Below are 22,067 nucleotides of genomic sequence, written 5' to 3'. Positions count from 1 at the left end.
GTTATTCTTATTTATTCTGACAATGTCATTTCATCTTCTTATTACGAAGACATTGCATTTACTTTTCACTCGCCTTCAAAAGCACTTATATGAAGGCAAAATTGCATAAAGCTGTTCATAACTTTTCCTCCGTAAAGGCCAGTTTAATGTATTTCAACTGTTGCTGACTTTCTTATAAATAACATTTTACTTTGTGCTATATTGCATCCTTAACTCCAGCTTCAGCCTTCAAGAAACCAACATGTCGTCTGCCAATGTCACATTGGCAGTTCGCTATCAAGATTCTTTCAGTAAAGCTGTGATCAAGAATGTGGTCGTAGTACTTTTGGGAATCTTCATCAACTACATCAACGGTGGTATCATTCACACCTTCTCCAAACATCAGGTATGATACCCCCCTAATCACAAGGCGAAAGGGCCTTTCTGTGTGGAGTTTGCATGTTCTCCCCGTGTTCCCTTGGGTAGCTAATGTGAGCTACCCTCACAAAAACAGTCCAGCCAGAGAAACCCCACCCTGTCTGGTGAAAAGAAGCGGCTCGTCACTCCTCAGGATAAGAAGGAGACCTGAGCTCAGTGTGGGGCCCTCCCTGGGTTGGCAGAGGGGAGCAATGCCCAGGACTGTTACTTAGTAGACCCTCCAGAAAAACGCGGGCAAAAATCCTTGATTCTGCGGGCTAAAATCATTGATTTTGCGGGCTAAAATAATGATTATGCAGGTTTTTTATGTGCTTTTATGCGGTGAAATTGCGGAATATGCTGGAAGTTGCGGAATATGCGGGAAGTTGCAAAATATGCGAAATATGCAGGAAGTTGCGGATTCGGCGCTGAGCTCTTCCCTCTTAAATTCGTAGGAGAAAAAAAAAGGAGAGCGCAGGTGGAGAGGGGCGGTCGCAGCCCGGGGGCCGGCCGTCTCTCTCCCTCCAGCATGCGGCTCAGTGCTCGGGTGATTTGCCGGCGCGACGAGGGGGACGAGCCAGAGCTCCGTCACCCCACGCGTCCGCCGCCAAGATCCCCCAAGTGGATGGGAACGTGAGTCCGCCTCCGCCGGCCCTCGCAGGCGCAGTGGTACGCGGTCAGCGCGGATCCTGAGTCCACCGGCAGACGCGCCCACTCTCTTTTTCCTCTCACCCCCGCGGGTGAGAGCTGCTGTTTGGGGGGTGGCGGTTTCTGCGAGGGGTGGAGAGGTCCCCGGGCGGGTCCCGCACGTCGCGACCGGGCGTCCCGACATGTCAATCACAACACTCCCCCCTTTTTCCAAACTTTATGCGAAAATGTCGGCAATGATGCGGTGAAATCAAGCGAGCCCCGCATAATTCGCATATTCAGCGCGGACATATGCAATATTAACCCCAGTAAAAGTGATTTTTCTGCACCAGACATTGAAATCCACGGAAGGTCTGTAAATCCACGGACAGCCGTGAAATCCGCGTAAATTTCCGCGATCACGGAATCGCGGATTCCTGGAGGGTCTAACTTAGGTATGAGCACTGGGTGATGAAATGGGTAAAAAATCGGGGGAAAAAAAATATTGGTCTTAATTATGATATTCAGTTGAAATAAATGTTAATAATAAGACACTTGTACAGAACATAGGCCAAACAATTGCTAAATATGTATTGTATTATTATTATTATTATTATTATTATTATTATTATTATTATTATTATTATTATTATTATTATTATTATTATTATGTATTGTATTGTATACAATACTGTAATACTATATTACTATATACAGTTTATAAAATGTGCTAAACATAAGGCAAGGCAAGTTTATTTGTATAGCACAATTCAACACAAGGTAATTCAAAGTGCTTTACATCAACATTAAAAGCAGCAAAACACAATTAAAAAGTAAATACAATGAAATAAAATAATAAGAAAAGAGGTCAAATATTAAAAAGCACAAGGGCAGTATAGTACAGCAGGTAAGTATTTAATGTAAGAGTACGCTTCAGGAAACAGTAATGTTGTTCGGCCTGATTTTAAGGAGGTGACAGTTGGAGCAGACCTCAGGTCTACAGGAAGTTTGTTCCACCGGTGAGGAGCAGAATAACTGAACGCTGCCTCACCTTGCTTGGTTCTTGTTCTTGGTACACACAACACACCAGATCCAGATGAACCTCAGGGGTCTGGGAGCTTCATAGGAACTAACAGATCCAGCATGTATTTTGGTCCAAGACCATTCAGTGCTTTGTAGACCAGCAGTAAGGTTTTAAACTCTATCCTTTGACTCACTGGAAGCCAGTGTAGCGATTTCATGACCGCTGTAATATGGTCCAGTTAAAATAATGTATTGTTCCTGCATCTATACTCAGCTGTGACTGAGTATTGTTATGTAGTTCATGTTTGCGTGGGGTTATATTGAATGCATTTAGGGCTGAAGACGGTGTGTGAGTGGAGGAGAAAGGCAAAGGGGGCAGGACAAGAGCCTGGAGTGACAGGAGCCTGTGTGGGAGGGGGTTGCAGCAGAAGATGTGGCTGGTGCAGGAGTGACAGTGGCTGCTGTTCTTTTTGGTGTATTGCTGTATGTTTTGGCGTGCTTACGTCCGACAGTAACTGGTTCTGTTTCATAAAGAAGCTGCCGCTTGTATCTTCTCGGTCCATCCTTTCAACACGTCCAACTGGATGTTACAATATATTGACTCTTTCTTCTGTTTATTGTGGATCCATCCTCCAGATCTTCTACACAAATCCTCGTTACATCCTTTTCATTCACCTGGTGGTCAACGATATGATCCAGCTGGTTCTGAGCATCATCCTCTTCATCATCAGCTACACCATCTACAAAATCAATGTTTCCATCTGCTGCGTCCTCATCCTGTTTACTCTCGTCACCACTGAAAACACCCCTCTCAACCTTGCCTGCATGGTGGTGGAGTGCTACATAGCCATCTGCATCCCTCTCCGTCACTCTCAGATTTGCACCATCAGGAGAACGTTAATGCTGGTTGGATTCATTTGGGCAACCAGCATGTTGTCCGTCCTTCCTGATGTGTTTATCACCCTGGCCACAGAGCCGCTGGATTTCTTCAGTTCCAAAGTGTTTTGCATCCGAAACACAGTTTTCCCAAACCCGGTCATCATACAGAAGCGGGATTTCACATATTTAGTGTTTCTGATTATTGTTTGGTTCACTATCTTTTACTGCTACTTCAAGATACTTTTCACTGCAAAAACAGCATCCAGAGATGCTAAGAAAGCCAGAAACACCATCACCCTACATGGTTTTCAGTTGGTGCTGTGTATGACAACATATGCAGCCCCTCAGCTGTTAAATGTAGTGCAGCGATTGTTCCCCAGGAATCAGACTGACTTCTTATTTGCTTACTACATTATAGTACAGATGCTGCCACGATCCATAAGCCCAATCATCTATGGTGTACGAGACAACACTTTCAGGAATTACTTAAGATGTTATCTGATGTGTAGAATCACGGCAGTGTGGGAAACATTTCCAAGGCCTTTGAATTAAACCAACAACTATCATTTCTGTCATTCATTTCTCAGTAAACTGGCTGTAATAAAGAATTTCTTTCTATCATTGGTTTCAATTATGCGGTGACTTAATTCACAACTTGCAACTGTGAGAATAAAATTAAACATGTATTGCACGATTGTTCCCCAAAAATCAGAATGACTTCTTCTTTTCTTACTATATTATCGTACAGATGGTGCCACGATCCATAAGCCCAATCATCTATGGCAGTGGTCCTCAACCTTTTTTCAGTGATGTACCCCCTTGTGAAATATTTTTTCAGCCAAGTACCCCCTAACCAGCGCAAAGCACTTTTGGTTGTAAAAAAAAGACCTAAAACAGAGCACTGTGCCATCAGTAACTGATTTACTAAACATAAAAATATTGCTGCTAGGCTTCAACCACGACTCCATCGTTGGTCCAAGTGATTGACAGGTGAAGCCAGGTGGCATTTGACAGGTTAGGTGGAACCATCCTGATGTGGGGGATACTCTGCGGTTTTAGGATAAGTTGAATAGCCTACTTGTTACGGTGTCACCTCCACTCATTCCACCTAACACTCACCCTCCACAACAACCAGCCTGCCCCACCCCCACAGCTTGTGCACTGCGTGCTCTTCGCCGCAGGTGATGTGAGTTGTGGGTGATTGGGGAAGGAGCTTCCAGCCAGGTCCAGCACAGCTGCAGCCACTCCTCATCAGATCCCTCTGCCTACTTAAACCCCGGTTTTCCAGCCACTCATCGCCAGATCTTCCCTAAGAATGGCCTGGCAAGTATCCTGTCTGTGTTTGTCGCATACATAGCTGCTCGTTATATGTTGACACTCCTGAAGCTACCTTTTGGGATTTTTTTGATAACTGCCTCCTTTTTGTTTGCTCCACAGTTTTTGCCCTCACTGTTGTGCTGCAGTCTGGCTTGACCCCTTACCCACCTACTCCACTCCTTCATCCTGCTGTCACCCCAGCCTGCCTTGGATCCAGCCTGCCAGGCCTCAACCCTTTTCCCCCACAAACAGCAATAAAGGCCCTCCCGGGCATTAAAGGTGACCTATTATGGCATTTAATGTATATTTTAAACAGGCCTTGAATGTCTTAAAAACAATCTAAAGCTTGTTTTTTCTACATAAATCATAAATCCAGCCTGTGGGCCCTGTCACTAGTTTTACCGCTTCTAACCTCTTTTTCTGCGCCTCATTTTTAGGGAAGGGGGGGGTATGATAATGAGGCTCTGTGCTGATTGGCTCCCTGAATGACGTGTAGCAGGGGAGGAGAATAAACCTCACTCCACCAGAGCAGCCCGAGCCTGTAAATAAATCCCAACACTGAATTTTCACAAATGGCAACTTTATTGTTAAAAAAATAAAATATGAGTTGTATATAAATAACATTTATGCACTATTTAAGCCGGATCTACCCGGCGGATGCTGAACGCTGGCCCCGGAGCCACGCCGGGCGCCCGGGAGCAGCGCTGCTGGAGCAGCGCGCATCACCGCGGCTTTAACGGGGGAATCTGACCGGTTCCGACCAGCCGGGACCGCAGGAACCGGCCTGGACTGGTAGCAGGGACTCCCGGGGGCCGACCAGCGGAATTTCAGCCGGATCTGCCCGGCGGATGCTGCGCGACGGGCGCCGCAACGCCACGGCCGGCGCACAGATCCGCTCCGCGGCGCATCTGCGGCGCATCGCCCGTTATCGGGGATCAAACGGACAGATTTGCCTGAAAATCTCGGAGGGTGAAGCTGGTCCAGCCTGCGACAGACCCCCGAGGAACCAGCTCCCAAACCACCCGGGAACCTGGATGATTTAACCCGGATCCGCTCCGCCGCGGCGCCACGTCCGACTGGCTGAAGGATGGAGCACTCCAGCAGCGTAGAGAGCTGGTTGTGGGCGTGGTTTCAGCAGCGGAGGCCGAACCTATGGAAATCTGCTCCCGTCGTGACGTCACGACGGGAGCAGATTCTAATCGGCTCAAAAAAAAACATGTGACACTGGGGGACTCTGTCCGGCGAGGGTCAGAGAGCTTGCAGAAATTCATGGTATTTTGTCTCCCCTATGCTGGCAGGGTGAGGGGAGACCACTTTATATATGTTAAAACAAGAAAAAAACGTGTTTTTCATAATAGGTCCCCTTTAAACCAAATCTCTGCCATCCTGTGTCGTGCGCTTGAGCCCAACGCCTACCGATACATAACACTACTCCTAAAGATAAAATTCATTTTATGAATTTAGACTTATTTTCCTCAATTATTTATGAAATATTTATTTTTAAAGGATTTTTGCATGGATGCTACTTTTTAAATATATGTATATTTTAAAATCTCACGTACCCCCTGTAGTGCCTTCACGTACCCCCAGGGGTACGCGTACCCCCATTTGAGAACCACTGCTCTAACAGACAAGTCAGTGGAAGAAGCAGGACGGAAAGACAGCCTACTTAGTCTGATGGTTGTCCTGCATAACTGTCAATGTTGAACACTACATCAGTCAGTGTAGTGAAGTTGCCAAACTATCTGAAGAGTGGATTCAGGTTGTAAATAGTGCTGGTGGCATGAACAGAACCATCAAGCAGCCCACAGCACCTTGAAGAAGCCCTGCAGTATCTGTCAACGGAAGTACCTCCCAGCTCCTCATAAAGTAGAACTAAGGCCAGAGAGAAGCAAAAAGGATGTAGTGGTCAAAGAAGAGAGCAGCTTCCGTCTCTGATTCCCTTAACCGACCTGGAGCCGGAAATCTATGTTGAAGGACATCCCAGTGCTCTTAAAGCCTGAGGGACATAATCTTAATACTTTTGTTAAGCTGCATGATGGGTCAGAGAGGTCCACGTTATTGCCAACTGCAGCAAAATCACTGAGAGGTCAACTTTGAAGATCTGGAGGATATTCAGAGAATTACTTGGACATCCTGCTAGTAATACATTACAGTAATCTAGTCTAGAAGGTACAAACACGTGAATTAGTTTTTCCGCATCACTCTGCGAGAGGATGTTGCTAATCATTGCGATCTTACAAAGATGGAAAAACGTTGCCTTAACCAACCTGATTAATATGTTGTTAAAATAACAAATCCTGATCAAAAATAACACTGAGGTTTCACACTCTCCATGGCCTGTCCGAACTGCTCCCACACTAGAGTTTTTGGCTCAGCAACCATTTGGCCAGCCAGTATTTGTAGACTTCCTCTGTTGTCCAGCAGGCTAAACAATTCCCGTAGGACTCCTTTCTTCAGCTTAATGGCCCCCTTCACACAGGGTGTCAACCTCCGAGTTTGGTGCTCACCAACACAGAACATGGGGAGCACAGACAACCTTGGGGCCACAGGTCTAGTCAGCCTCAATAACGGAGACAGTGAAAATGGAGCATTTGTACTCAACGTCTCTCATATCTCTTAAGATATGGTTAAAGCTCTGCTGCCAGTTTTTGTTAAAGATCTTTCTGACAGGTTTTTCTAGATTATACATTTGGGCCTGCCAGGTCTGTCTAGCATCCTACCCCATCATCTGATCAAACTCATCACCATATGGTGATTGGTTGACAGTTTAGCTCTCTCAACCTGGGTATCCAGGGCATTTGGGCCACAAAACCGAATGATACTATCATAAAATCAACCATGGAACTATGACCCAAGGTGTCCTGGTGCCATGTGCACTTCGAACATAAGACCATCAAACTATGATACAGGGTAGTCTTGTGATTGCCTGTGTCAACACTGAAGTCCAGTAGTAGGAGAATGTAATCCCTTTAGGGATGCATTCCAGTGCACCCACCAGGGACCAAAACTGGCTATTCCAAACTGTTGTTTGGTGCATAGGCACAAAAAGAAAACCTGCCCCCTGATTCGAAGGTAAGCAACTCTCTCCTCCAGAAGCAAAAACTCACATGTACAGCCTCTGAGTCAGGGGCCTAAAATTAAACTCACTCCAGACTTTCACCTCTCACCATCGGTAGCTCCAGAATGGGCAACCCTAGCTGGGTTACCAGCTTGCAGTAGTGCACATGATAGGGCATCAACCCAAAACGGTACATGTCACACCTCTTTTCATTGAGATACACAGGCTACCTGTAATCGTTTAACATCTGGAAGCTATTCTTTGGATGTTACTGCTATAGTTTAGTTTTTTTTTTTAGTTTTCTTGGTTGTGCTGGAAATATTTGTTTGCTTTATGAGTTCATGTTCTACTTTGGAAGTCAAGTCTTGTTTTACTTCCCTTGGTGATTCTTCCCTGATCGTGTCTACCTGTGCCTCCTATTCCCTCTATGGGTATGTGTGTATATATTGTCTTGTCTTTACTGCCCTATTGTTTGTCACCCCATCATGTTCCTATGCCTGCCTTTCAGTTCAGCTTGGTTCTCTTTTGGGTAATCATTGTTTTTTGTTTTGTTCTGGATTTACTGCCACTGCAGCACTCTTCTTTTGCAACAAAGGACTGCCGCCTCTCAGTCTCCTGCGTTTGGGTTGTCTCCGGATATTATTTTATGAAAGAATATTCTTTTGATGTCTTCAAGTCTCCCATAAACGTAAGATCAAGTTGATATTTTGAGAAACAATTAAAAAAAATTCAGATATTTTATCCTCATAATGCTGTATATGACCCATAGTAATGTCTGTCTCATTGTATGTATTTTGTCTTTAGCAGCTGCAGCCATGAATTTCACACCTGTGGAAGCCAACGTGACAAAAGATGAAAATTACCTGGAATTCCTTGTTACTGCCGTTATCAAGAATATGATAGTCCTCTTTCTAAGCATTACCATACTCTCTGTAAATGCTACAATGGTCCACACATTCAAGACGCATCATGTGTGTATTTATGATTAGATTAAATTAACACTATTTGGAATTGACCACGGTTGCTAAACAACCTTTATGACCCTGTTTTTTGTAGCTCCCGCTCTAATATTATTTCTTTTCTCCATAATGCTTTACTACGTGCATATTATATTTTATATAGTTATATTTTATAAATAGAAATGATTATTATTAAAACTGGAACTCTTACAACTCTCTTTTTGTCTTTTAGAGTAACTTAACTTAATTATCTGTACATACTGTGTACATTACAACAAAAAACCCAAATTTGTTGCTAAGCTCAAAACCTTTTACCAACTCATTTGTATGTATTTTAAGGAGCTTACATTTGTCTTCAATGAACAATGTGAACATTGCTTACATAACTAGTCAATAAAATGTTTTATCTTGAAAAACAACAAAAACGGTTTATCCTTATTACATTCCAAAAGCAGACAACATAACTAATTATCATAAAGTCTTAAATATGAAGTAACAACATATTTTTTTTAAAGTCAATGTCTTGCTGGCAGAGTTTTACTACTAATTCTGGAATTTTCCAATTCCAGATCTTAAAGCTGAACCCTCGCTACATCCTTTTCATCAACCTGGTTCTCAACGACATGATCCAGCTGACCATCAGCACTTCCCTCTACATCTTAGCCCACGTTTTCCGGACCCTCTACGTCCCCCTGTGTGTTTTCTTCATCTTTGTCGTCAGTCTCGCCACCATAAACACTCCTCTGATTCTTGCTTTTATGGCAGCAGAGTGTTACATTTCTGTCTGCTTTCCTCTCCGTTACAACAACATATGTACTCTTAAAAAAACGTATATTGTTGTTGGCATTATCTGGGCAACAAGCTCTCTTTCTGTCCTCCTTGACATCTTCATCCTTGTGGCCACTGAACAGCAGCAGTTCTTTAATTCTAGAGTGTTTTGTGACAGAGACAGTCTTTTCAGGAGCAGCTACAGTTTAAATAGAAGGAATGCATTTCACATTTTTTTCCTGGTTCTGGTTTGGCTCACATTGTTCTACACTTTCTTCAGAATCTTGTTTGTGGCCAAAGCAGCAAATGCAGATCCAACCAAAGCTCGAAACACACTGTTGCTTCATGGTTTCCAGGTGCTGTTGTGTATGATGGTGTATGTGCACCCTTTTTTAACACCATTCCTCAAAGATTTGATACCTGAAGACAGAAGATCCGTAAATTTTACAATTTATATCATGATCCAAATAATTCCTCGATTTTTGAATCCTGTTGTCTATGGATTACGTGACAAGACATTCAGAAGATACCTTAGAAGATATTGCATCTGCCTTCAGATAAGTTTTACAAAGACGACATTGAAGATGTAGTTTAAAAATGGATGTAAAAAAATAGGTTATTGGAGTCAAACCTTGCAAGTTTCAATAAAAACACAAATAAAAAATGATTGTATTTGGAAAGCCTAACTTTCTATATGGCCATGGGTGCTTCCTCAATTGCCTTTTCACTAGCCAGTTAGAGTTTTACTGCCACCCAGCTGCAAGGAACCAGGGTGCGATGTTTGACATTGATTTTTAATATGATAAACAGATTCAGTGGGTGCCGGTTCAGTGGTCAAGATCAGATCCTTTCTTTTAAGACAAGTATATGATTGTATTCTTTCTAAGCATCACCATTCTGTCTGTAAATGTTACAATGGTTCACACATTCAACAGGCATGATGTGTGTATTTTATTTATTACATTTTACTTGTTCTATTTTCTATTTGTGCAACTGGAAGAGAATGCATCTGTAAACAGCTTTTATAACAGTTAGTCTATATTCTATGTGCTTATTCACAATTTAATTAGGGCCCGAGCACTTGCAGTGCGAAGGCCCTATTGTATCTGTAGGAATTTTTTTTCTTTTTTCTTCTGACGAAAGGAGGGCCTTTTTGCCCCCCTAAACGTCCCCAAAAAGTCACCAAATTTTGCATGCAAGTCAGGCCTGGCGAAAAATTTGATATTTAATGGTTTGCATTAATGGGCGTGGCGTAATGGCTCAACAGCGCCCCCTAGAAAACTTTGTGCCTCAAGCCCCACAATACGGTTTGTCGTACATGCACGAAAATCGGTACACACCTGTATCATGGCGCAACTTAAAGAAAAGTCTCTTGGGGTCATGCCCGAAACCGAACAGGATGTCGGCCATTTTGAATTAAACGTGTCATTTTGGCGAAATGTATGCCATTCCTTTGGCAGTTAATTCAGCCCGAACCGTAACGTGCACCCAGGTGTGTTATACATCAAAATGTGCGTCTCCATCGTGCGACACCACGCATTACTTTTCTCTTTCAAAAGCGTTACCGTGGAGACGCTAAACGCCAAAAAGCGCGCCCACCCTTCATCTGATTGGTTCAGACAGAAAAAACTTTGAGCCTCAAGCCCCATAATACGGTTTGACGTACATGAACGAAAATCGGTACACACCTGTATCATGTCGCAACTAAAAGAAAAGTCTCTTGGCGCCATGGCCGAAACCAAACAGGAAGTCGGCCATTTTGAACATTCTGAATTAATCGCATAATTTTGGAGCAATATGAGCCATTCCTTCGAGAATTAATACGGCCCGAACCGTAACGTGCACCCAGGTGTGTTATACATCAAAATGTGCGTCTCCATCCTGCGACTACACGCATTACTTTTCTCTTTCAAAAGTGTTACCGTGGCGACGCTAGACGCCAACAAGCGCACCCCCCCTTCATCTGATTGGTCCATATTTGATAGTTCCCCAAAAGGCACCAAATTTGGCATGCAAGGCAGGCCTGGCGATAAATTTGATATTTCATGGTTTGCATTAATGGGCGTGGCAAAATGGCTCAACAGCGCCCCCCGGAAAACTTTGTGCCTCAAGCCCCACAATACGGTTCGACGTACATGCACGAAAATCGCTACACACCTGTATCATGGCACAACTAAAAGAAAAGTCTCTTGGCGCCATGGCCGAAACCGAACAGGATGTCGGCCATTTTGAATAAATTGTGTCATTTTGGCAAAATTTATGCCATTCCTTCGGCAGTTAATTCAGCCCGAACCGTAACGTGCACCCAGGTGTGTTATACATCAAAATGTGCGTCTACATCCTGCGACACCACGCATTACTTTTCTCTTTCAAAAGTATTACCGTGGCGACGCTAGACGCCAAAAGGCGCGCCCCCCCCCTTCATGTGATTGGTCCATATTTGATAGTTCTCCAAAAGTCACCAAATTTTGCATGCAAGCCAGGCCTGGCGATAAATTTGATATTTCATGGTTTGCATTAATGGGCGTGGCCTAACGGCTCAACAGCGCCCCCTAGAATACTTTTATCTGCCATAACTTTTGAATGGTTTGACATAGGAAGTTGTGGGTGGTGTCATGGGACTCTGTAATGAGTCCTTAAGCTTCGTTGGCCTTCATTAGCCCCGCCCCTTCTTCTGATTGGTTGTCCCGATTTTCTGCTATAACATTGGAATGGTTTGACATAGAGAGTCGTGGGTGGTGTCATCAGATTCTTTATGGAGTCCTTGACCTTCATTGGCCTGAATTAGCCCCGCCTCTTCTTCTGATTGGTTGTCCCTTTTTTCTGCTATAACTTTTGAATAGTTTGACATAGGAAGTCGTGGGTGCTGTCATTTCTGATATGCTTATGGGGGGCGGTGGCCGTGAGTGCGAGGGCCCGTTCATCGCTGCTTGCAGCTTTAATTTGTTTTAAATTCTCATAATTCTTTTTAAGCTTGCACAATGTATTTTATATACAATTGCCACAAAAAGTAAGGACATTTGTATTTGGTAGATATTTTCTTTGTTGTAACAATGCTTCTTGGCAATAAATCGTACACCATTGGAAAGCTTGTTCATTTCCTTTTTAAATTGTGCCACATTGTAAGGCACATGCATTTGCGGGATGATCAGCAGAGCTGAATATGTGGGTTACGACCCTGAAAGTTCATTATACTGTATGCTGTATAACAAAAGTTTCAAAGTTTATTTAGACAATGCATATTCATGAACACTACATTAAGCAGTGTAAATACACCGGGTTTTAGCAGAAATGCTAGTTTCCACCCGCAGTCCCCACAAACAACCAGACACTCTCACACTCACACCTACGGGCAATTTAGAATGATCAATTTACCTAGCATGAATGTTTTTGGACTGTGGGAGGAAACCGGAGTACCCGGAGGAAACCCAAAACCCAAAAGGTCAACAGCTGTAGGGAGCAGGATAGGGACCAGAAGCCGACAAGGAAGAAACCCTAACCCAGGCCACTAGCTGCCCCACGGAGGGCCAGAAGAGGGCGGGAGGAAACCCGCCCTCGCGCCCTCACTGCACTCAGCTACATACTTGTCCATGTCAAGGGGTAGACGTGACAGGGTGTCTGCATCTATTGGCGCTTTTGCACTAGTATTACTTCAGCTCGGTTCTACCCGTTTTGCGCTTTCGCACTAGGGCTGAGACGAGTAGAGCCGCTCCAAGTCGTTACTTTTTTTACATTTCAGTGAGGTTCTGAAAGCGGGCTGAGCAGGGACTTTTTCTGACGTCACCACCTCCTCGCCACCGATTGGTCGGGGGGCGGGGACGTCACCACCCTCCGCGCCTCTGATTGGTCGGGGGGCGGGGCCGTCAGACGTTTGAATCAGGAAGCGGGAGTCAGCGCGAGGGGACTCGCGGCGATTTTATTATAAAGCGCAAAACGTCTGTTTGGTGATCCAACTCTGAGGTGCAGATGTTCATAAACCTGGTGGCTGTCGAGAAAAAATTAAAAAAGCGATGTAGACGGGCTGTTTTTTTCTCAGCCGCTCCCGGCTCCAGCTGATTTCTCATCTGCGCCGACATGAACAAAGCGGTTGCGCAATCGAGTACGTCACAGCAGCTTCACCACAACCTGCCCGCTTCCCCCCTGGCAGTGCGAAAACACACGTGTGGGGCCGTGTAAAGCCGCGCCGAGCCGTGCCGGGCTGAGCCGATACTAGTGGGAAAGTGCCATATGTTCACCTTTTCAGGCCTGTAGTTGATCTCGAACCGGAAGTCATACAACTCCCCGACCCAATGGTGTCCAACGGCGTTGAGCTTCGCCGTACTCATAACATACGTTAGGGGGTTGTTATCTGTGTAAATGGTGAAGTGTAGGGCATAATATAGATAATCTCTACATTTCTCACACACTGCCCATTTTAGTGCCAAGAATTCTAGCTTCCCACTGTGCAGATGATAGTTCTTCTCTGCCTTGAACAACGTTTGGGAACCATAACCCAGTACTCTCAACTTGCCTTCCTGCCGCTGATAGAGTACGGCGCCAAGACCCTGCTCTGAGGCGTCAGTGTGTAGTGAGAATGGCAGGCTAAAGTCTGGGTAGGCCAGCACTGGTGGGTGGGAAAGTAGGTCAATGAGCTGTAGGTCAATGTGGTGTTCACTGGTCCAGTTCACAGGAGTTCTAGAGACCAATTGGGGACCTCTGCTCTTTCCTCGCTGTGGCTGGACTAGTGACTGGTTTGGTTTGACTTGGAGGAGCTCATATACTGGTTTCGCAATGCAGGAAAAATCCTGGATGTAGTTGCGGTAGTAACTCAAAAATCCTAGGAGTCTCCTTACATCACCAACAATCTGTGGAGTCTTACTTTTGAGGGACTGCACAGCCTCCAGTTCTTTTGGATCAATTTGCACACCATCTGCAGATACAAGATGACCCACGTACCGGACTTGTCTTCGAAACAGTTTGCACTTTTCGGGTCTCAGCTTCACGCCATGTTCTTGGAGTGCTTTCGGGACTTTGCGGACTCCTTCTACGTGCTCTTCAAACGTTTTTGCGTAGCAAAGAATGTCGTCCAGGTAAGGTATACAGGATTCATCCCTGAGGGAGCACAACATCTCTTCCATGCTCCTCTGGAAGGCTGCGGGTGCATTTGACAGGCCAAATGGTATCCTCACCCACTCATACAACCCCCAGGGCGTTATGAATGCGGTGAGGTGCCGTGAACCTTCGACGATGAAGCCTTGATGGTAGGCCTTGCCCTGATCAAGGATGCTGAACCACGAATGACCACCAAAGGTGTCAGTCAGATACTGGATCCGGGGTAACGGGTGTCTGTCAGAAATCGTTTTCTGGTTCAGAAGTCGATAATCGATGCAAAGGCGCAGTGGGCCATCCTTTTTGCGGATGCACACGACAGGAGCTGAATAAGGAGACTTTGATTTGACAATCCATCCCTTTGCTTTGAGGTCTTGAATGTACTCCTTCACTTCGGCAAACAGGGGTTTTGGTATTGAAGAGTATGCTCTCTGCACAGGGAAGTTGTCTTTCAGGTTTATCGCCATCTGTAGACTTGGGATGCACCCGATATCATTGGCGTCCCTGGCAAACACTGCTGACTCCTCATACAGCATCTTTCTTGCCACCCTCTGTTGTTCTTCATCGAGGTGGCTTATGTCGACTGGCGGCTCCCATTGTGGCGTTGACGGACTTGTATCAGTAGGAGAGGTAGTGACACTGTGAACTTTTGTGTCCTTTCCAGGTGAGTCAGTGTCAATTATCTTCTTAATTGGCTGGACACTACCCATGGCTGATTTGCGGGGCAAGGTTATGTTATGCTTCATGTGGTTTCCCACGGGAACAGCAGACCCTCGCCGATATCAAGTTGCTTCAGCTGGACATTACTCTTGTCAGGTTCAAATAGCACCAGGGCATCATATGGGTCAAGGTTAGGTAGGAGTCTACACTTTACCCAGGCGACACTGCCAGCGGGGATGACTTTGTCCTGCTGCCCTGTCCTCAGACGTCCCTGATGTGTATCAGATTTCTTTGCCTTGGCAAAGTGCACAATGGTCTCAGCGGTGTCATTGGGGATTGACATAGCTCCCATTAGCAGACGGGTTAACACAGGGAGTAGTCTCTCTGGCTTTCCCTTTATCAATTCTTCCACCACATTGAACCCAATCAGTGGCGTTTCTAAGGGCAAGTGGCTGACGAGGAACGGCACTTTGATAGCCAAGTTGGGGTCTTCATTTTCATGTGCAGGTTTTAAAGGTTTTAAAGAGATGGTGGGTAGGAGAGCAACAGGTTATGTTGTAGAGTCCCTAGATGGAGCAGTTCATATCCCCCTGCCCAGTCTGATTGAGTGTAATGACATTCCCAACAACAGGGAGGAGATACCAACGCCCAGCTCAGCACTCCACCATTCCCATTTGAAGAATGTCTCACACCTTATCCTGGAACTTGACCCAAACGCCCACATACTGATGCTTCTAGGATGGGACATCGTCAGGGTGCACAAAGTCCATAAACAGATAAGTGGCAACAACGATGCACCCTCTGCACAAAAATTAGATTTGGGGTGGGTTGTAGTGGGAAATGTGTGTCTAGGTGGTGTTCATCAAACAACTATGGTGAATGCTTTCTACACAAACACAACGGAGAGAGGACGACCTACATTCTTTCAGCCTTGTCCCAACCAGTTCAACATAAATTAAAGATCCTGTGGGATTCAAATCCCCTATCACAACAGAATACAAGAAAGTGACAGTTCCAGCTGTGAATCAGACCACCTTGGATGTGGTGTGTTTCAACAAACTAAAAATGACAATCAAGTCTCCCCTTCCATTCAAGACAAAGCCTTCATGAAAATAATGGAAGAAGGGATGACAAAGGACACAGACAACCATTGGACATCTCCATTACCATTCAAGTCACCACGCCAAAGGCTCCCTAACAACAGGCACAGGCAATGAATCGGCTCATGTCTCTGATCCACAACTTTGACAGAAAACCTGAAATGAGAGATTATTTCATAGCTTTCATGGAAAAGATTTCCAAAATGGTCATGCGGAGATCGCCCCTCCTTTAAAGGAGGATGAAGAGAGATGGTATTTGCCTCTGTTCGGGGTTTATCACCTCAAGAAGCCGAAACAAATCAGAGTTGTGTTCGACAGTAGTGCGCAGTACGATGGACTGTCACTTAACGATGTCTTATTAAAAGGCCCAGACCTCAACAACTCACTCCTTGGCGTGCTCATGCGCTTCAGGAAAGAAGCAGTAGCTTTCACTGCAGACATCCAGCAGATGTTTTACTGTTTCTACGTGTGGGAAGAGGACGGGAACTTTCTCCGTTTTCTGTGGTTTCATGACAATAACCTCTGCAAGGAGATCACAGAGTATCGTATGAGAGTCCATGTGTTTGGCAACAGTCCCTCCCCAGCAGTTGCAATATTTGGCCTACATCAGTCTGTCCAGTGCAGTGAAATGGACTCTGACGCAGACGTCAAGCAGTTCGTGACATGTGATTTTTATGTAGATGACGGCCTTAAATCTGTTCCCACTGTAGATATGGCTGTCACTCTTCTGCAGAAGACTTGTGATATCCTGGCCAAGTCGAACTTAAGGCTGCACAAGATTGCAGCTAACAGGAAAGAGATCCTGGAAGCTTTCCCATCCCAAGATCATGCAAAAGATCTCAAAGATTTGGATCTTGAAGCAGATGCTCTGCCCATGCAACGTACCCTGGGCCTCCTTTGGGACCTCAAGAAGGACTGTTTCACCTTCAACGTGTCTGATGAGACAAAGCCTTTCACACGACGTGGAGTATTGTCTACCATAAACAGTTTCTATGACCCGTTAGGCTTCGTAGCACCCGTCACAATCCACGGCAAATCCATCCTCAGAGAGCTCACTGCAGATAAAGGTGACTGGGATGCGCCGCTGACTCAAGTGATGGAGGAGTCATGGGTTCTTTGGAGAGAGTCACTGAGCGCACTGTCTAACGTCTCGATCACCAGAACATACACTAACATCTCACCTTCAGAAGCTATATGCAGAGAACTGTGCATTTTCTGTGATGCATCGACCAAAGCCATTGCAGCGGTAGCTTATTTGAAGATGACCGATGCAGACGGAAACTGTGAGATTGGCTTTGTCATGGGGAAAGCAAAGCTGACGCCACGCCCCGAACAAACTGTTCCCAGACTAGAACTGTGTGCTGCTGTGCTGGCAGGCGAAATTGCTGATTTGGTCGCAGGAGAGCTGGACATTCAGCTTAACAACACCTGTTTTTACACGGACAGTAAAGTTGTTCTGTGATATATTTACAACAAGACCAGATGCTTTTATGTCTACGTAAGCAACCACGTAGCACGGATCAGGTGATCCTCACCAGCAAGTCCATGGCATTACGTGCCTACTAACGACAACCCAGCAGATCTGGCAACACGGTCTGTACCTGCACATCAGCTCATGCTCACTAACTGGTTCATTGGCTCCAAATTCCTGCTCAAAGAAAATCCAAGCTCTATCCAAGACACCTATGACCTTGTTGAATCCAGCTCAGACACTGACATCAGACCCCAGGTGTCTGTCCTGAAAACCACAGCTAGCATGAAACTACTTGGTTCAGAGAGATTCACTAAGTTTTCCCACTGGAGCTCCGTGCTTCGTGCCATTGACCGTCTGGTACATGTTGTTCACACCTTCAAGCAAGCCACCAATGGAGGCAGTTCTTGTAAGGGGTCGAGTGTTTAGCTGCCTGTCAATACATGCAAGAGACGCATCGAGGACAGAACATGCATACTACTGATATTTACTCAAAAGTGTGCCGAACTTAAGTATACTTTTTAGTATATAATGTTTAGTATGGCATTTCAGATGCACCGAGAGTCAGTTTGAATGTTTTTCGTTCTCTCTTCTTTGGTCATCTGAAGGGAGGACGTGACGTCACACCTATCGAACCTATCTCTGAAAGTGCAGGGGCGCCACCTGGTGGCGGAATGTGGATGTGATTACACTTTTGTGTATGTCACACAGGCTCAATTTTGAAACCGAGATCTCTTGGCTGAGACGTGCACAGCGCGGTTACAGTCAACAACACGTTGATCATCAGGCTTATTTCCAATGAAGCAGCGGCTGTTTGTGGATATTTACTGGTATAATAATGTACTTTGGACTAAATACTTTACTGGATTGGATCTACAACTTTCTGACTGTAACCAGACCATTTTTGTGGGAATATTGTTGACTGGACGTGTTGTATGAGGCTTCATCGATAAGTTGCGTCATCTGCTCAACTCTTTGTTTGTTTGTTTGTAGTGTCCATATGTACCAGCTGCTATGCTTATATCCTGAAATGGTTTATATTGCTGGAATCACAAGAATCTTAGCTTTCCAAAGATATGTTGCACGAGTACCTCACGTAACATATGAGCTGTGTAAATAGTTTTGTAAATTATGCACTGATTATGGACTGGACGGGGGGGGGGCGTCAGAGCGGCAACGGATTGGCTTTTAGCTGATTCCTTTTAGTCTTTCTCGTATAGTCTTTCCCTTGTTTTAGCTTGTTCCCACAACGCCTATCCAAGGCATACCCAAAGTAAATTGAAAGCTGTTTGAAGTACATGGATGGTTTTGGTCTCTTTAGAAAGGTAACACTCTGAAGTTTTTTCCCCAACTGTCAGAATCACTGTAACTGCTACTATAATTGATTAATCTCAGTTTGAACACACTGGCTTCAAAACACATTGAGATCACAGCCTGAAGGGTTATCTAGTGCAATAACCTCCATGAAATCATGGAGGTTATGTGGTTGATCTGCAGGACACTCATAGGAAAGAAAATATTGAATATTTTTAAAGTTGTGTTCAAAACCTTATGGATTGGGCTCTGACGGGCGGGCCGTCAGAGCGGCAATGGCTAGCTGTTCTTGTTGCTTTAACCCAGGTCTAATGGTTTTAAGTTGTTCTTATGTTTGTTTTAGCAGGTCTTGCTTTCTAGACCTACTTTTAGGATTTTATGTTATACTTTTAAACTCTTTTACTGTAGTGTGTATTTTAACCTCATAGCCTATTATCATGCTTTCTTTTAGCTTTTAGCTCCAGTGTTTTCCTCATCGGGACCCCTCCATGCTGGGAGTGGACTCTGGCCTGCAGGGGTGTCGTTCTGGGGGTCGTTCGTGTGGACTCCTCTATCCGTCCGGGGCGGGATGGTCTCTGTGGGGTCCCCCCTTGTAGCTGCGGGTTATTAGACCTCCTGGCGTGGATGGCTCCCTGATACTGTTTCCTCACCTGGATCCTCAGTGCTCAGCCATATACTTGTGTGAACCGCAATGTGCTTGCGCCTGTCTGTGTGTGCGGGAGTTTGTTCCACTCTGGAGTGCCCAAAGTGAGAGGTGTTGTGCAGAGTTGGGCATACTCATTGACTCCAGCTCTGTGCCTGTACATTGGGGTTCACACTATGAGCGAGAGGGTAGCTTCCTTTATCCAGATGACAATCTTGTTGAAGTAGGTGTTTGATGGACTATTTAATGTGCATTTTTTAACACAAAGACATACAGCTTGCAAGACAATACAAAACCACATTCTGTATACATTACAAAGGCATGGATAAGGTAGAAGAGGGTATGGATACTGGACTAGTATGTCTTGACCTGTCCTCAACAGAGAACACGTGGTGAATTTTGAACGGAAAATGTGATAATTAAAACCACGTACTACTGTCCATCCCAAAATACAGTTCTGGAAGCTATGGGACAACTCACTTCCTTCATCATACATGAAGCATTAAACCTGTTTCATCTTTTTTTTCTTTAATTAGGTTGTAAACAAGCGTGACTCTTACTTACCAGTAGTCCAATTATCTACAGAAAACGATCTAATACACAGAAGGATAACGTGTTGACATCATCTTTGGTAGACTCGCCATGTCAACAATATTAATATAAACACATCAACTATAGTGCTCACTAAAGGTCAAAGCAGAGTCTGTAGTGACCTATCTGAGGAAGGTAATAAGCTTTCAACTTGTCTTGTCTATCCTGGCATGTTCCAGCTGTCTAAATGTCTTTCCCATCTGTACTTATGCAATATTTAATCTCTATTTAAGTGAATGTAATGCTTATAGTCAGAACTTTTATTCTGATTATCGTATGCACTTAATGGATGAAGCAAATGCTTTGTAGCAGGAAAGATGTTCACAGCTAGAATAATAATTGAAAACATTAGTATTTTTTAATTGTAAAAAATGGCAGCATATTTTCTGGTGTGCCACTCTCCACCAGTCCATGATAGAAATTAGCTATCTTTTTCAAATATGAAAAAAATTACTGGATTACTGAACATTTTCTTTCCTATGAGTGTCCTGCAGATCAACCACATTGCCTCCATGAATTCATCATCTCACAACGTGTCGAGCAGCCTGGGTAGTCGAGACTCACCGAGCACAGCTGTGGCTAAAAATGTAATTGTCCTTGCACTTGGATTCATCATCAATTATATCAATGGCACTCTGGTTCACACCTTCAAAAAACACCAGGTATGAATTGTCATAATTAATAAAGTAAAATAATAATAATACCACTACTACTACTACTACTACTACTACTACTACTACTACTAATAATAATGATAATGATAATGATAATAATACAATGACAATGATGAATGGATTAAAGTTTTTGTTTCTTTCACTTTTACAGATATTTTACATGAATCCTCGTTATATCTTGTTCGTCCACCTGGTACTGAATGATATGATCCAGCTCACTGTAACAATCAGCCTGTTTGTCTTAAGTTATGTCTTTTACAAACTTAATGGTTCTTTCTGCTGCTTTTTGATTACCTTTGCCCTTCTTACCACCCTCAATACCCCATTAAATTTGGCTGTAATGGCAGTTGAATGCTACATCGCTATTTGCTTTCCACTGCGGCACTCAAAACTCTGTACCATCAAAAGAACCTACATTATGATTATTTGTATTTGGGCTTTGAGCGCAGGGTCAATTGTGCCAGACATCTTTATAACTCTGGCAACAGAACCACTAAGGTTGTTTTATTCAACAATGTTTTGTGAGAGGGACAACCTGTTCCGACACCCAATAAGTTTAGAAAAAAGGGATGTTTCTTATCTAATTTATCTCATTGCAGTTTGGCTAACACTGTTCTTCACTTACTTAAAGATCTTTTTTGTAGCTAAAGCAGCTAATTCAGTAGATGGAAATCTAAAGAAGGCCAGGAACACGATCCTGCTTCATGGTTTTCAGCTACTGTTGAGTATGGTTACATATTTATTTCGCATCTTACAAAAGGCTTTGACACAATGGTTCCCTCAACATTACATACAAATTTTCTTTGTTTGCTACATCATCATTCAGATTCTCCCCAGGTTTATCAGTCCTATTGTGTATGGGCTACGAGATGCAACATTTAAACGACATTTGAGAAAGTATTTGCTCTGTACAATGAGAGCAAGTAACAATCCAAAGTGATGTGTATTGCAAACATGTCCAGATTAAATCAATTTCTCTCTCAAGCCAACAGACACTGGTCCATTGGATTATTGTAAGGCTCCCGTTTCTGGTCTGCTTAAGAAAAATATTTCACAATTAGTCGCTTATAAAACCAGCGCGAATGACTAAAACCAGAAAGAGAGCATGTTAACACCAATTATAATGTCATTGCACTGGCTGCTGTTTCCTTCAGAGTTATTTTTTTTATTATTTTCTTTACTTACTATATCAGAGTAGTTAGAATTTCATGAACTTCCTCAGAACACTATTTGGAGTTAAACATATGGTGAGGCCTTCTTTTACTCAAAGTGTACCTGCTGTACTCTACTGCCCTTAGTTTTCAGCAACTTGTGCTTTTTATTATTTTACCTTTCTTTTCTCATAATTTTATTTCATTTATTTGTTTATTTGTTATTTACTGTTATGTCTTGACCATTTTAATGTTGATGTAAAGCACTTTGAATTACCTTGTGTTGAATTGTGCTATATAAATAAACTTGCCTTGCCTTGCCTTACTCCTACGGCTGAAATTTGG

General features: G+C 44.0%; 3 protein-coding genes across 3 annotated transcripts; all 3 read left to right on the top strand.

Annotated features, from left to right (window-relative positions):
* The first annotated feature begins 241 nt into the window (after positions 1-241).
* LOC133449136 (odorant receptor 131-2-like) lies at positions 242-3,477 on the top strand. Its single transcript, XM_061728268.1, has 2 exons — positions 242-385; positions 2,683-3,477. Exons 1-2 carry the CDS (start codon positions 242-244, stop codon positions 3,475-3,477), a joined length of 939 nt encoding a protein of 312 aa, XP_061584252.1.
* Positions 3,478-8,118: 4,641 nt separating this feature from the next.
* On the top strand, positions 8,119-9,620 carry LOC133449135 (odorant receptor 131-2-like). The gene is made up of 2 exons (XM_061728267.1): positions 8,119-8,274; positions 8,832-9,620. Exons 1-2 carry the CDS (start codon positions 8,119-8,121, stop codon positions 9,618-9,620), a joined length of 945 nt encoding a protein of 314 aa, XP_061584251.1.
* Positions 9,621-20,409: 10,789 nt separating this feature from the next.
* LOC133449134 (odorant receptor 131-2-like) lies at positions 20,410-21,511 on the top strand. The gene is made up of 2 exons (XM_061728265.1): positions 20,410-20,559; positions 20,723-21,511. Exons 1-2 carry the CDS (start codon positions 20,410-20,412, stop codon positions 21,509-21,511), a joined length of 939 nt encoding a protein of 312 aa, XP_061584249.1.
* Positions 21,512-22,067: the final 556 nt, after the last annotated feature.

The sequence above is a fragment of the Cololabis saira genome, chromosome 8, assembly GCF_033807715.1.
Source record: "Cololabis saira isolate AMF1-May2022 chromosome 8, fColSai1.1, whole genome shotgun sequence".
Lineage (NCBI taxonomy): Eukaryota > Metazoa > Chordata > Actinopteri > Beloniformes > Belonidae > Cololabis > Cololabis saira.
The sequence above is the reverse complement of the archived record's forward strand: the minus strand, read 5'-3'. Positions and strand labels throughout refer to the sequence as shown.